Source organism: Hyperolius riggenbachi, chromosome 11, assembly GCF_040937935.1.
Source record: "Hyperolius riggenbachi isolate aHypRig1 chromosome 11, aHypRig1.pri, whole genome shotgun sequence".
In the NCBI taxonomy this organism is placed as follows: Eukaryota; Metazoa; Chordata; class Amphibia; order Anura; family Hyperoliidae; genus Hyperolius; species Hyperolius riggenbachi.
The window spans coordinates 124,611,437-124,626,831 of NC_090656.1; the positions used below are offsets into that span (position 1 = coordinate 124,611,437).

Genomic DNA, 15,395 nt, shown 5'->3' on the forward strand with positions numbered 1-15,395 from the left:
GTTTTACCATTTTTTTCCAGAATGTTCTTGAGCTGGTTTTGCCTGGAAACGGTCAGTAAGGTTGAATTACCCAGTTGCTCTGCCCCAGGACAAAAAATATTGGAAGTGTCTCTTAAATGAAGTCCTATCAATAACCTCCTCTCCATGACAAATCATAATCTTTACCCCATCCATTAAACAAAACTGGTTAATCCAGTCTATAGCTGAAACCTACCCTAAAGTGATTCCAAGTTCCTAACACTAATTACCCACATTTCTCCTGGCCTTTCTAAAGCTGGCCTCTAACGGTCCAATTTCTAGCGAAAAATCGTTCGAGCGATCAGAAATTCTGATCGGATTGGTTGTAAATAATCTCCATTGGTGGACACAATCGATTATGAACGAGTGAAAAAAATGTCGCCCGAATGAATTTTCGTCGAACGAAAATTTGGATTTTCTTGATGGTCGTGATAGATAGGAAGCAATGATTGGTTAGTTGATGGTGTAGTGAACGATTTTTCGTCCGATCAGAATTTCTGATCGCTCGAACGATTTTTCTCTAGAAATTGGACCGTTAGTGGCCAGCTTAACACTCAAAACTTTCTCTGGAGCTGCTGTTATTCCTCATCTTAGGGGCCCAATTAAACCTGGTTTATGAGGCAAAAGAGATTACCTAATCAAGCATAATGAAAAGGGAAAAATATTGATCACCAAATTGATCATCACAAAAAATAAATGGAATAATTATTATTTGTCAAAAAAATTCAGTTAATGTGATTGTAAATGGTCCATGCACATTTTCATAAACTGACGTTAATTATCTGCACCATATCCAGGTTCCAACAAAGGAGCTTGTTCCACCTGGGGAAACAACCACTTCTTCACATTTGACAATGATCTCTACGAGTTCAGCGGGACGTGCAACTACGTCTTTGCAACTGTCTGCAACACCAACTCCCCAGAATTCAATGTCCAAGTGCAGAGATCTAGCGCATCTTCTATTACCAGGATTATGATACAGATTGGAGCCATCAATGTGGTGGTAAATGGAGACACAATAACCATCTTGGGAAGGTAAGATTACGAGCCTACACAGCAATGGCACAGAGCTTCTCAAGCAGGTCATGCAATTTCATAAAATGAAAGTTCATGAGAAAACCTCTTAAGTTGATCCCTTTCTATCATGTTGTATTTACTGCTTTTTTGTTTAGGAAAATAAACCTGCCTTACACCACAAGTGGAATTGAAATTTTCAAGACTGGAGCGATAACCAAGCTGTTTGCAAAGCAGAAAGGTTTTGAACTTATTGTGACATGGAGTGGTGAAAGTAATCTCATGGTAAGTTAAAGTGGGTTGGAAATCCATATTAAGTGAAAAAAAAAAAAAAAATATCATTCAATTGGAAATTACTTGTTCAGCCCACCTTTCCCATTGATTTTCGTGTTCACTGGCAACATTTAGTAAAAAAAAGTAATATGAAAAAAAACATTTTATGCTGGTTTCCATCTTGACTGCTTCTCTGTGATGCCAGATGTGACATCACTTTTTCTTTTTTTCTTTTTCAACCCAGCCCAGTGTTTTATTTTCTCTTCTCTGCTGTCCCTCCCACAGCACACATCACCTTGACAACAAGCTAACATCAATGTGTAAACCTCCCTAAGGCCTCGTTTACATTAGGCAATGCTTATAGCTGTGCGTTCGGGACGCAAGCGCACCCAATCGCAAGCCATATGCATTGCCATGCATTGCGCTGCTGATCCCATACATTGCAGTGAATGAGATCAGCGATCAGAGATCAAACATGCATGCAGCAGTGCGATACAACATCGCACTGCTGCGCAACGCTCATAGTATGAACATCAGACGTGCTCTCTATGCACTTCTGATGTTTTAGCTGATTGCATACTATACACGTTGATGAAATGCGCACAGCAGTGCATATAGTGTAAATGAGGTATAAGGGCCCTTTTCCACTAGCAAGTGCGATCGCAAGGGCAAATCACCTGCACTTGCGATCGTGCAAGCTGCTTTTTCCACTATCCACATTGCGCTGTACCGCCACCGAGAATGTAGCGTGATTGCAACAAGAATTACGCCGCCCGCCGATTGCAATTCATAAAAAAAATGAGTCGTGAACGAAACATCATAGTGGAAAAGTAGTGTTATCCAGGTTATGAACGATTGGTTCATTTGAACTGGTTCTTCCTTGTGAACCGCGTGATCCGATTCATCACACTGAATGATTCATTTGTAACAGTTCAGTGGATGAAACAGGTACTGCAGCTGCTGAGCTGTAAGTAGTGAGAGAAGGAACTCCTCCCAGCTCACTCAGGGATCAGATTACAGCAGCAGACTCCTAACTGATCCATTCTGAACAGTTTCTTGGCTCAATGATTCAAAGAACTGATTCAAATAAACCGGTTCATTGAAAAGATCTGAACTTCCCATCACTACATGGGAGACTTTCAAATGGCAAAGGAGGGGAGAAGGAGGAAAAAACCACCATTCCCACAATCCAGCAGGTTTACCCACCACCTCCTAGTCCAGTGACTCGGCAATGGCACAGGCATGGGTGAGTTGGAGGGGAAATGAGGGGGAGGCATACACGTACCCCATTTAAAAAATTAAAGGGGTATACATAGTATTAAGGACAAAAAAAAAAATTCAGACTAGTTTTAATTTCTGGTGTTGCAACTCCCTTTAAGGAAAGGTGCACAAATAGCTAATTACTTAACAATGTAGAAAATAGTTTAATGTCAAATACATTCTCACACAACCTAGTCATTTTTCCAGGAGCATATAAGGAGCACAGACCAAAGCACTGCATCCTTTATATGTATATGACAACACGCAAATCATGTACAATGCCACTTTTATGTTCCATTACGTTGTGTTCCTGCTTTTATAGAAAACAAAATGCCCACTGTCAGCATCGGACAGGGCCGGCAGGGCGGGAGCTCGGGATTTTGCCCGGCAGGCCTCCCTTTTAGTGGCACCCGGGGGGCCCCGAGCACTGCAGGAGGAGCAGCAGCGGGCACAGAGCAGCGGGGAGGGGGAGCATTCTCCTCTCCCTCCCTCACCTGGCCCCCCCCCCCTTCGCCGCTCCCCCCTCCAAGCTAAAATGTGCTGCAGCAGCGAGCGGGAAACAACTTACATACTTCCTGCATGAGGGGGGCGGCAAAGGGGGGGCCCCGGGTGAGGGAGACAGCCCCCCCTCCCCGCTGCTCTGTGCCCGACGCTGCTCCTCCTTCCAGGCTGCCTAGTCTGGGGACACCTCTAGACCTGGCTAAACTGAGGACACCTATAGACCTGACTAAACTGGGGGCACCTATAGACCTGGCTACCTGTAGACTGGGGACACCTATAGAACTCACTAACTAAACTGGGGACACTTATACACCTGTCTACTTATACTGAGGACACCTATAGACCTGGCTACCTAAACTGGGAACACCTATATCTAACTACCTATGCAGGGGACACTTATAGCTGGCTACCTAATACTGATATATATCAGCACATGGCTATTTAATTCTGTTTTCTGGGGAACATGGCTACTTAATTTATGTATACAGGGCCCATTTGGCTACTAAATTATTTTATTTTGACACATCTGGCTATATATTTTGTTCATTGTAAGGCACATGGCTACTTAATTATTTTATGGGGGTGTGTGACTACTTAATATTTTTACTACTTGATTATTTTATCTTAAGTTTATCTGGTCAGAGCCACTCTCTGTCAATAGCACCGCTACTTATTTTGTGTATTTTTTTGATATTTTGTGTATTTTTGGATCTGCCAATGACTCGTCATGACCACTCATGTTCCAGTGCATGGTGACACCCACTCTTTTTGTGCTGCAGTGCACTGCGCGTGCCGCATATGTCTGTGTCCCTGGACTGTCCTCAGAAGTGCTCACAATCTATTCTCTACCATAATCTAATGTCCTACCAAATGATGTATTTATATAGTGCTAAATTTCTGGAGAACATGCGTATGTGAGCTCAAAATGTGGGGGCGAACCCGTGCCGCATTAGGGGGGTGCGATACCGTGCCGCAGAGGGTGTGGGGCGGTGTGCCCCAGGTTGAAACTTTCCTGGTGGGCCCTTAGTGTCCCAGTCCGACCCTACCCACTGTGAACATAGCCTTAAACACAGCAAATTGGCTGCAAGGGTCTAGACTACCTATTATTATTTATTACGCAACACTGTACAATAAATAAGATTACCGACAATGACAATACTGGTAAATAAGCAATAAGATACACAATGCCAGCTCATCCACTGTTCTCACAGATCATACACTGTTCACACAGATCATACACTGTTCACACAATGATACAAGTTCACATTATTCTGTGGGTAGAGTGCACAATCAAGTATCATACACAAGAAAGGAGAGCCCTGCCAAAGGTTTACATCCTATAATAATAATTCATGCAATTATTACTATTAAAGTGACACTGAAGCAAAAACAAAAACTATGATATATTGAATTGTATGAGTAGTTCTTATAGTTCATAGAACATTAGTAGCAAAGAAAAGAGCCTCATATTTTTATTTTCAGTTATATAGCCTTTTTTTTTAATAATATTGCATCATTATCTAATATTTGCAGTTAAAAAACCGCACTGTTTTTTAAATATGAAAATGTGCAGAGCTAATGACCCACAACTTTCCTGCAATAATACCTTAAACAAACAAGAAGCAGTGAGAGATAGGTTGAGATTTGTGTTACAGAAAACAGCACTGTAGCCAACCAAGTTTGGTCGAAGAGCTCAGAGAAGCTCTTTCACATAGATAACAACTGACGTTTCTTCACTCTTCCTGTACTGGAAACAATATGAGACTCAAATCTTTGCTACTTATGCTCTATTTCTTAGCTGTACCACACATACAAATCATTATGCTTTTTTTCACTTCAGATTGTCTTTAAGGAGTTTTAAACATAAACTGAAGTAATATTTCTATCATGTGTCATTTTTTAGATTAGTTAGGTTTTTTTCCAATGTAGCTGTGAAATCGGACAGGTTTTAAACTACTCCATTCCCTCATGGAGGAGTCTCTGGATTTCCTATATCTAAAGAAAAAAATCACCATCTGTATGGTAGTGGCATAGTCCAACTGCCAGAATACTGGCACATGAGAAGACAGGTTTGCTAGCATCTTTATGTAGGTCAAGGGGGTGTTTTTGTAATGAATAAGGCTATGGTTACACTGGGACATTGTGGTACATTGCGTCAGACAATCTGATCCCACTCTTAATCCAGTGCAATTATATTGTTATGATACATTCACATCAGCACATTACAGTGCTATGGAATCTGTCCACATAACAGGAAACATGCTGTGCGTTACAGGACAGCATGCGCAAACTTTTCATTAATTGTATGCTTCATTGTATGTGTCACAACAGATGCACAATTCTACTTTGCTCCTCTGTTGCACTGTGATCCTGCTTTTTTAGGCCTCCTTCCCACCAGGACGTTGCTGTAACATTTGCGAAATTGTTTTCGTGGTCAGCGTGGACACAGCGGAAACCCTCCACAAGCGTATAATTAAGTGAACCCAGGCTAGGTGCAATGCACCAGCAGAGGGCAATTCCCACCGGCAGATGGCGCTGTGGAGTGCAGACGAGCACAGCCTCTGCACAGCCACAGATGCCAGTTGGGAATTGTACAGATCTTAGGCAATGCAGGGCTGAACAGCCCTTAAAGAGATAGAGCACAGATACAGGATGAATGTGTGCCCACTAATCTAGTCGCCACCCAGCGACTATAAACACACATCAGCAGAAAAAAAAGCAAGAAAGCAATTACAAAGAATGGCGATTGTCAACAGACACCAGACAGAAAAGGACAGAGCACGAGAGGAGCAAAGGCACAGCAAACAACAATGAGAAAATAATGAAAACAACAAACGCTAGCAAAACACGAACACCGCACTCATTCGCAACAGCGAACGCGTTTACGGCGCGGTCTCCGCACGAAGAGCGCAACAGAGACAAGCATGCCACCCTGACTAACCAATGACAGACGAACACGAAAAGAGAGAACGTGAACGCTTGCTAAACAGTTACCTCACTGAGCCTACAGCAAGCGTTCATATCAGACAAGACAGACAAACGGAAAACAGGAATATGAGAGATAAGATCCACCGCTCTTCCGCCAGAGTGAGTGCGATCCGGGTTCAGGGACAGAATAGGAAAGATCCACTGCTCTTTCCGCCAGAGCGAGTGCGATCAGAGTTCAGGAACAGGATAGGAAAGGTCCACTGCTCTTTCCGCCAGCGCGAGTGCGATCCGGGTACAGGAACAGGATCACAGATCAGAAGGATCCACAGCCGATGCCGCTAGGGGCTAGTGCGATCCAAGCAAGACAGACAGATGAGGTAGCCAGTAGCAACCGTTGCTCCAGCTTACACTCCAAGAACATAGATCAGAAGGATCCACAGGCGCTACCGATTTGATTTGCATAACAAATGTATGCAAATTTCTCAGCAGCAGAGCAGGTCAGAAACTTGCAAAGGAAAGACAGGTCTCTCTTCCAGAGACCTGCAGCCCACAGACTAGAGGAATGGTCAAACAGCTGTCTGCCTGTGCAGCCAGCTGAGCGGATCATTACAGTTGCATTTTAGGGGACGTTATAGGAAGCATAACGTGTCCCTAACGCAACGCCTGGTGGTGTTGGAGGAGGACGCTACCTAGAGCTGCGTTATGCAGCTCTTGGTGCGCCTTTTGTGTCCTATGCGCTGTGGAGACCACGTGATCGGATCACTCCGCATCACATGGTCCCGCCAGCCAATCAGCGGCCGCTCCAGGAAGTAAACACTGCAGTGCAGTGAATATGAAGTAGCCATGTGGCTGGCTACAATAGAGGACTCTCCCCGCCTCCTCTCTGGCCCAAAAAAACCCCAAAAGACAACATAACTGAGCATGTGTACACAGTCTAACGCAGCTAAAACCGCGTAGAACGCATAGCATGCTGCACTTTATTTGAACATGTAGCGTTACAATGTAACGCAACGTAGGCACTGTGAACAGCCCATTGATTTTTCATTACTGTAAGTTGGGCTGCGTTACAGGCTGCACTAACGTGCGCCTGTAACGTCTTACTGTGAAAGCAGTCTTAGGGTATGAAACACCGCTGTGGGAACCTCAGACTTACCACACTTGTTCATGCAACACTTGTCCACCACCACACCTGTCCATGCTGGGACTACACTTACCAGGGCAAAACATGTGCATTTTTCCACACACGATTTTTGCACACTCTCCACATCTGTATGTTTTTTGCATGAGTTCTTCCACAGTAGCTGAGGATTTTCAGTGGAAAAACACGCACAATGTGAGAGTTCATGTTACAAAAAGTAAGTTTTGTTCCTGCATGTGAAAATTGCATTCAACTATAAACCCTCTCATTGACTAACATAGGTTACCAGTTGTAATGCAGTTTTGCATGTGGAAATATTGCATGTGTGGTCCTAGCCTAAAGGAAATACGGACTCTCTCAAGAGGAGATGGTCTACTCCAAATCTTGTCAGATTATTACTAGCTGCTGTAAGTGACAGCAACATAGGAAGAAAAGTAATTAGGAGAACATTTTACTATGGGAAAAATGCACATTATATTTATGTACACAGGTATTTTTAAGTTGTACAATTTTTCATGATAGTGGTCCTTTATATACTGAGAAATGTATGTAATCATCATAATATGTTTTATGGTGCTTTCTAATTATTGTGTTTCCAAATGAACAGGTTGAAGTGGATAGAAACTATATGAACAGAACATGTGGACTTTGCGGGAACTTCAATCGGATTAACAAGGATGAATTTGTGGTGAATGGTAAATCAGCATTACAACATTTGACTTTTTTCTTGTGATGCAGCGGTATTTGTTGCCACAGGGGTATTTGAATCCAGCATGTTATAGGCAGTATCTGTGGACTCATGCCAAGGCACAGAATGTAATGAGAACCAGGTCCACACCAAGGGGCGCTAGTCAAAGTTAATCCGCTAATGTGATTGGGAGTACAGCACCAACTTAACCTAGTAGGTGTCAGATAGGATGTAGTAAAGTACACTCACACTATTCAGAAAATCACAACGGTTCGTGTTGTAGAGGGTGCTGTGATTGGAAACTGTTTTCCAATGAAGTTTCATTCTGGGTCTTTTAAACTGGACTAGCATCCACCAAGGGATGTTTGACTTTCGCTGTAAATCTGCACTCTCCTGAAGGCCTTTGGGTTTGCCCCAATGGTGATAGTTGACGAGAAGTCAGGAAACCAAGAGAACCCTTTTAAAGGGAATCTGAAGTAAAAATAAACTTATGATATAATGATTTGTATGTGTAGTACAGCTAAGAAATACAACATTAGCAGCAGAGATATGAGTCTAATATTGTTCCCAGTACAGGAAGAGTTAAAGGGGTTCTGTGGCCTTTTTTCTGATTGCATTCCATTTAAATGAATCAGGGGCGCCTCAAGGCATAGGCAGTACAGGCTATTGCCTGGAGTGCCATTGGTCCTGGGGGGCACCATGTTGCAGAATTAAGCCCCACCCCCAAATTAAGCCACACCCCTGTGGCTGTTCTATTACTTGCTTCTGCTGAATCTACTTAGCGTAAGTTGCAGGCAGCTGACACCTCTGTGCCTTGTGCATCCTTCTTTCCTCCTTTGTGCCATCTCTGCCTCCTTCTGTGCCCTTTGTGCCTCCTTATGTCCCCTTTGCCTTTATTTGTCCCCTTGTGCTACCTCTGCCCCCGTTCCTCCTTTAGTCCCACTCTGCCTCCTTCTGTCCTCCTGTGCCTCCTTCTGTTTCCCTTTGTGCCTCCTTCTGTCTCCATGTGCCTCTTCAGTCCCCATGTGCCACCTCTGTCCCCTGCATCTTCCTCTGTCCCCATGTGACTCCTTCTGTCCCCCTTTGTGCCTCCTTCTGACCCATTGTAGAGGGTGCCAGGCCGACCAGGCATGAGTGCTGTACAGGGAGGACCGCGGTCAACCCCCGCCAGATGTTGTGTCACCAGATGGTGAACAGGCTTGCGGTGTCAAATAGACTCCGCATCAGTTCACTGGCCCACAGCCCGTAAGCTCACTTCTGCAGTTTTACATTACGTGTATTTTCTGGTGAAACACTGCCCGCATTGCGAATTTTCTGATGAAACGCTGCCGCATTATGATTATTTTCATGGAAGGGCGCCATGGGGGTGGGGGGGGGGCCACAGATTTTCTCGCCTGGAGTGACAACATGGCTTGAGGCACCCCTGAAATGAATTGATATGTTCCTTTAATAACTACAAATCTTTTTTTACTTCTCCTGTTGAAAAAGCTGTGCTGTCTCTCTCCAGCTCCTTTCTAATTATTCGTCTTGTTGAGGAATATTGTGCTGCAGGAAGAGGCAGACTCAGCAGCTGTTCCTCCATGCCTTTCCCTCCCCCTGCTGTCACGTCATCATGAGTCATCATTGACCTTTGTGCACAATCCAGACAGCAGGGGGAGGGAAAGACAAGGAGGAACAGCTGCTGTTAGTCTGCCTCTTCCTGCAGGACAATATTTGTCTAACAAGACGAATAATTAGAAAGGAGCTGGACAGAGACAGCACAGCTTTTTCAACACAAGAGAGGTAAATAAGGATTTGTACTTATTAAAGGAACATATCAATTCACTTAAATTGCAATCAGAAAAGGGGCCGCAGAACCCCTTTAAGAAACTCCAGTTGTTATCTATGCAATAGAGCTTATCTGAGCTCCACGACTTTCAAAGTCGCAGAGAGCTCTGTCTTCTGCAGCTTATTATCTCTAGTGTCTGTCACTGTATTTTGTTTTTCTGCAGAGTAAAGTTCAAACGTTCACTAGCCTGCCATGAGATTATTTAAAATGCTGAGTGTAAAGTGTAAATTGCAAATATTAGAGAATGATGCAATGTTATAAAAAAAAACTATATAACTATAACTGAAAATAAAAATATAAGACTATTTTCTTTACTACTAACATTCTATTAATTATCCGCACTACACATACAATTCATTATATAAAAAAATATATATATATATACCGTATTTTTCGGACTATAAGACGCTCCGGACTATAAGACGCACCCAGGTTTAGAGGACAAAAATCAGGGGAAAAAAAAAATCTACTAAACCTGTTGCCTCCATGGTCCAGGGGTGTCTTATGTTAGCCCTGGGAAACGTGCACAGTGTGTGCAAGCAGGGGAAGAGGGAGAAGGGAGCTCAGTGACTAGGGAGCCAGATATTATCCACAGCTTGAGCTGACTGGGATGGAAATGGGCAAGTAGGAAAGGGAGATCCACATCACACATGGATTAGTTGAAAAGCTAGTGCACACAGAGTCAGTGTAGCATATAGTGTGTCTTAGTAATCAAATACTTGCATGTAGCAAAGCCCTACAAATCATCTTCAAAGTTGCTGCAGTATAACAAATGAAAATACAGTGCACATTTTAATAGAACCATGTACAGAAAAGGAAAGTATCCAGTAGAAGTGGTAGGGTGTAATGTGCAGTGTGAGAGCCACCCTGGCAGTCCTAATTACACGTATCAGTAAGTGTAACAATGGTGAAGTTGGGAAAGAAGACAGGATCCTTTTGTACTTACAGCCTTTGTGATTATTGCGGTGGTGGAGTGCGCTGCGGATCACGTGGGTCAGTGAAATAACGAGCGTGACCATCCGCCGGTGTATGGTACTTCCAGTATGGTACTTACTTCATCCCCCTGTGTCCTGCTCCCGGTGTCTATGGGTCCCCCTTCCTCTGCCGCGCTGCTCTCGGTCCCCATGTCCGCGTGTATACAGTATACACGCTGCAGCCACGCCGCCATCAATAGCAAGAAGCCACGCAGGTTTGGGTGCCATCTTCCAATCAGGGTAGGGGGCGCTGCCCCAGACGGCCAATCACACCGCTCATTGCTCTCTTCTTCTGGGCCCGCTGGTCTCGAAGGCGGGACCACAGGTCTCTTTGGGGCCAATCACTACGCTGTGAAGGGAGCAATGAGCAGTGTGATTGGCCGTCTGGGACAGCGCCCCCTCGCCTGATTGGAAGATGGCACCCAAACCTGCATGGCTTCTTGCTATTGATGGCGGCGTGGCTGCAGCGTGTATACTGTATACACGCGGACATGGGGACCGAGAGCAGCGCGGCAGAGGAAGGGGGACCCATAGACACCGGGAGCTGGACACAGGGGGATGAAGAAAGTACCATACATCGGCGGATGGTCACGCTTGTTATTTCACTGACCCACGTGATCCGCAACGCACTCAACCGCCGCAATAATCACAAAGGCTGTAAGTACAAAAGGATCCTGTCCTCTTTCCCAACTTCACCATTGTTAAATTTACAGAGACATAGAGAGGAGGACACAGGAATAGAGGGGAGACGGGGGGACAACATTTTTTAAAAAACATGGCACAGGTCCAAATATTGCATTCGGACTATAAGACGCACTGACTTTTTCTCCCCATTTTTGGGGGAGAAAAAGTGCGTCTTATAGTCCGAAAAATACGGTATATGGTCAGAGGTCAGTGTAGTAAATGAGCAGAATATAAGGCATGTCGAGAATCTCTTGCTTGACTATTGGATGGGTATTGCAGATAGATGTGAACTCACTCAAACTCACAGTACTTACTTTATTGGACAGTAAAGTGTAAATTGCAAATATTAGAGAATGATGCAATGTTATAAAAAAAACTATATAACTATAACTGAAAATAAAAATATAAGACTATTTTCTTTACTACTAACATTCTATTAATTATCCGCACTACACATACAATTCATTATATCAAAAAAAAAATATATATATATATATATATGGTCAGAGGTCAGTGTAGTAAATGAGCAGAATATAAGGCATGTCGAGAATCTCTTGCTTGACTATTGGATGGGTATTGCAGATAGATGTGAACTCACTCAAACTCACAGTACTTACTTTATTGGACAGTAAAGATTTTTTTTCAGCTAATAACCAATATTCCCCAAAGCAGCATCTAACTCTGGCTGTGACCATTGCTAAGGTGCTTACTGCAGAACTGTATATGATCTAACAGCCCAATACAATTTAGCCCAATTTAGCTCTAAAGTGTTGGACAGAAATGGATATATTGTTAGAGCATAGGCAGGTTTATGGATTATTTTATTGTAAAGAAATAAAATAAACCTCTTTAATTTGCTTACAGGAAAATTGCTGACACCATATCAGTATGCCAATCTACAACAGATTGATGATCCAAATGTAATTTGCCCCCCTGCGTTGCCACAGTTAGACACGCTAAACAGCAATCAATATGTAAGTTATTTATCCATCCTTCTCTTGCTCACAATTTCTTAATACAACCAATTAATTGTGGATGATGTGTCATTTTGTAGATGACTGATTGTTACAACCTCCTGGATCAAGTCTCGGCCATGTGCATGGTATCTAAAATTCCATTTATAAAGCGGTGCCAGCAGGACTTGCAGCAGTGTGACATTCCCGGAGACAGGAACTGTGCATGTGCCACCCTGTCAGAGTACTCCACCAGATGTGCCTTGTGCTCTCAACCACTGAGCAACTGGAGGACCAACAACCTATGCTGTGAGTAATTTCAGAACAGGGTAAAGGAGAGTGCTATTGCAAAGCATAGCACGCAAAGAGAGCTATTGCAAGGCATAGCACGCAAAGAGAGCTATTGCAAGGCATAGCACGCAAAGAGAGCTATTGCAAGGCATAGCACGCAAAGAGAGCTATTGCAAGGCATAGCAGGCAAAGAGAGCTATTGCAAGGCATAGCAGGCAAAGAGAGCTATTGCAAGGCATAGCACGCAAAGAGAGCTATTGCAAGGCATAGCAGGCAAAGAGAACTATGGCAAGGGACCTGAACTCTGGCATTGCAGTTTAAAAATTATCTTTTTTTTTAAATTTTATTAGGGGTGGATGGATCCACACTGTGTGCATTGCATAACATTTTATAATGTGTGTAAACTGCAATAAACGCTGCACATAAACTTTAATGCAAAGCCTACACGCAGCGATTTAGAATAATGCAATCTGTTACAATGCAGAGATGTGAACATGCCCATATAATTGCATTCACACACAGAATATTCCTGCAATGCAGCAATATAGTGTGAACGTACCCTATTTAACCACTTCAGGACCACAGGCTTACACCCCCCCTTGTGACCAAGCAATTTTTTACAATTTTGTGCTCTGCAGCTCTAAAAGCTTGCTGCAGAGCCATACAATGCAGCACACAAGTGAATCCCTCCTCCTTTTCTGCCCACCAGCTTTCTGTTGGTAGGCTCTGATCGCTATTGCGATGTTTGTTTGTTTGTTTTTTCATGTGCCGGTATTTTTTTTTTTCAATTTGTCTTTTTTTTTAACCACTCCCTCCCCCCGCCAGCCAATGACGGCGATCGCCTGTCGTAGGCATCAGCCTATGAGAACCGATCGCTCTTGGGCCTCTCTAGGGGACAGCCGAGTGACACGGCTGTCCCCAGTACAGTGCTGCCGTAGATCGCAGTGCTGTACAATGTAAATAGTCATTTAACCACTTGAAGACCCAGCCTTTACCCCCCCTTAGGGACCAGCATGTTTTTTTATGATCTGTGCTGGGTGGGCTCTGCAGCCCCCAGCACAGATCAGGTTGCAGGCAGAGCGATCAGATCACCCCCCTTCTTTCCCCCGTATGGGGATGATGTGCAGGGGGGGGGGGGTCTGATCGCTCCTGCCTGCCTGGGTGTTGCAGGGGAGGCACCTCAAAGCCCCCCTCCGCGGCGAAATTCCCCCCCCCCCTCTTCTCCCTCTCCCCCCTGGTGATCGGCACTGCACAGGACGCTATCCGTCCTGTGCAGCCTGTGACAGGCTGTCCTCTGTCACATGGTGGCGATCCCCGGCCGCTGATTAGCCGGGGATCGCCGATCTGCCTTACGGCGCTGCTGTAGCAGCAGCGCCGTTCAATGTAAACAAAGGAGACAAAAGTCTCCTGCGTTTACATTTAGTCTGCGAGCCGCGATCAGCGGCTCACAGGCTATTCACGGAGACCCGCTCCGTGATCTAACAGGAAACGGCCGCTCGTGCGAGCGGCCTTTCCTGATTAATTAGGGAGGCACCTGGCAACGCTGGTCCTCCAGCTACCACTTTGCCGCCGCACGGTATGTGTGTGCGGTCGGCATGTGGTTAAGCGGAGATGCGCGTGCATCGGAGCACACGATCTCATGCAAAACCCTGCCCGAGGACTTGACGCTTTTCAGGGTTAGGTGGACGTGGGGCTGCCACCCTCCAAACACTGATTGGTGTTAGGCGGTCGGGAGTTAAAGGCCTTATTCACAGGGGTGCGTTGCAATGCAGCATAACGGTCGCTTTGTAGCTTGCTGCACTGCAAGATACCCCCTATGCAATGTTTACAGTGTGGTGGGTACATTGCGGTATAACGGTGTGCTGCATCGTAACACACTGCATGCAGTTCATAAAACGTACGAATTAAAAATAACAGTGAAGCATTCTTTTCACTGTATGAAATGTGTGGAACGGCTTTACCAATGCTGTCACAGGGAATGCAAAGCAACTCCCACTGTAAACCTAGCCTAAATCTCAAAAAAAATTACATTACCTCAAGGAGATCTAAATCCTAATTTTCTCATGGCACAGTATGCCCACATGAGAGTGCTTTTCCTGTAGATCTGGAGCCATGTCAGTGTTGCGATACAGTATGAGGTGCACACACTTGTAAGAGACTTGTATAACAGTCTCTGTATAACAGTCCCTCAGCTATCACAACACAAATATTGATAGCAACTCGACCCATGAATTAAGGAGCCCATACACTTAACGCTTTTCCCGTCGATATACAGCAGATTCAATCACTGTGATCGAATCTTCTGTAAAATCGTTGTGCAGACGCTGACCGAACGATCGATTTCCGTCCGATTGTTTCCGTCGATCCATCCGTGCGGAAGATTTCGCCGCGGGTCGGGAGTGCGTCGATAGCGGCGTTCGAATGCCCAACGACCGACGCTAGTGGCAATACATTACCTGCTCCGCCGGCGCGTGTCCCCGCCGTCACCGCTGTTCCTTCTCCGCTGGCCTCCGGCAGGCTTAACTTCTTCCTGTCCCGACAGGAAGTATAAACAGTAGAGCACCCTCTACTGTTTAAACTTCCCCCCGGCAGGAAGTAAAGTGAAGCTGGAGCCAAGCACGGAGAAGAAGACAACGGAGACCGGGGGACTCGCGCTGGCCGGATCAGGTAATGTATGCGTGGGCGGCAGCTCCACAGATTGTGAATCGGTTTCATAGTGAAATCTATTCACAATCTGTTTGCAGTAAAGGCAGCCATACGATCCCTCTCTGATCAGACTTGATCAGAGAGGCATCTATCTGTTGGTCGATCTGATAGCAAATCGACCAGTGTATGGCCACCTTTA

General features: G+C 44.8%; 1 protein-coding gene across 1 annotated transcript in view; it reads left to right on the forward strand.

Annotated features, from left to right (window-relative positions):
* MUC6 (mucin 6, oligomeric mucus/gel-forming) overlaps positions 1-15,395 on the forward strand; it is a 111,788-nt gene that overhangs the window by 30,810 nt on the left and 65,583 nt on the right. Inside the window, exons 6-10 of the mRNA XM_068259822.1 lie at positions 816-1,053; positions 1,191-1,317; positions 7,740-7,827; positions 12,171-12,280; positions 12,361-12,568. Coding sequence (XP_068115923.1) covers positions 816-1,053; positions 1,191-1,317; positions 7,740-7,827; positions 12,171-12,280; positions 12,361-12,568 — 771 coding nt within the window. The remainder of the gene's footprint in view (positions 1-815; positions 1,054-1,190; positions 1,318-7,739; positions 7,828-12,170; positions 12,281-12,360; positions 12,569-15,395) is intronic.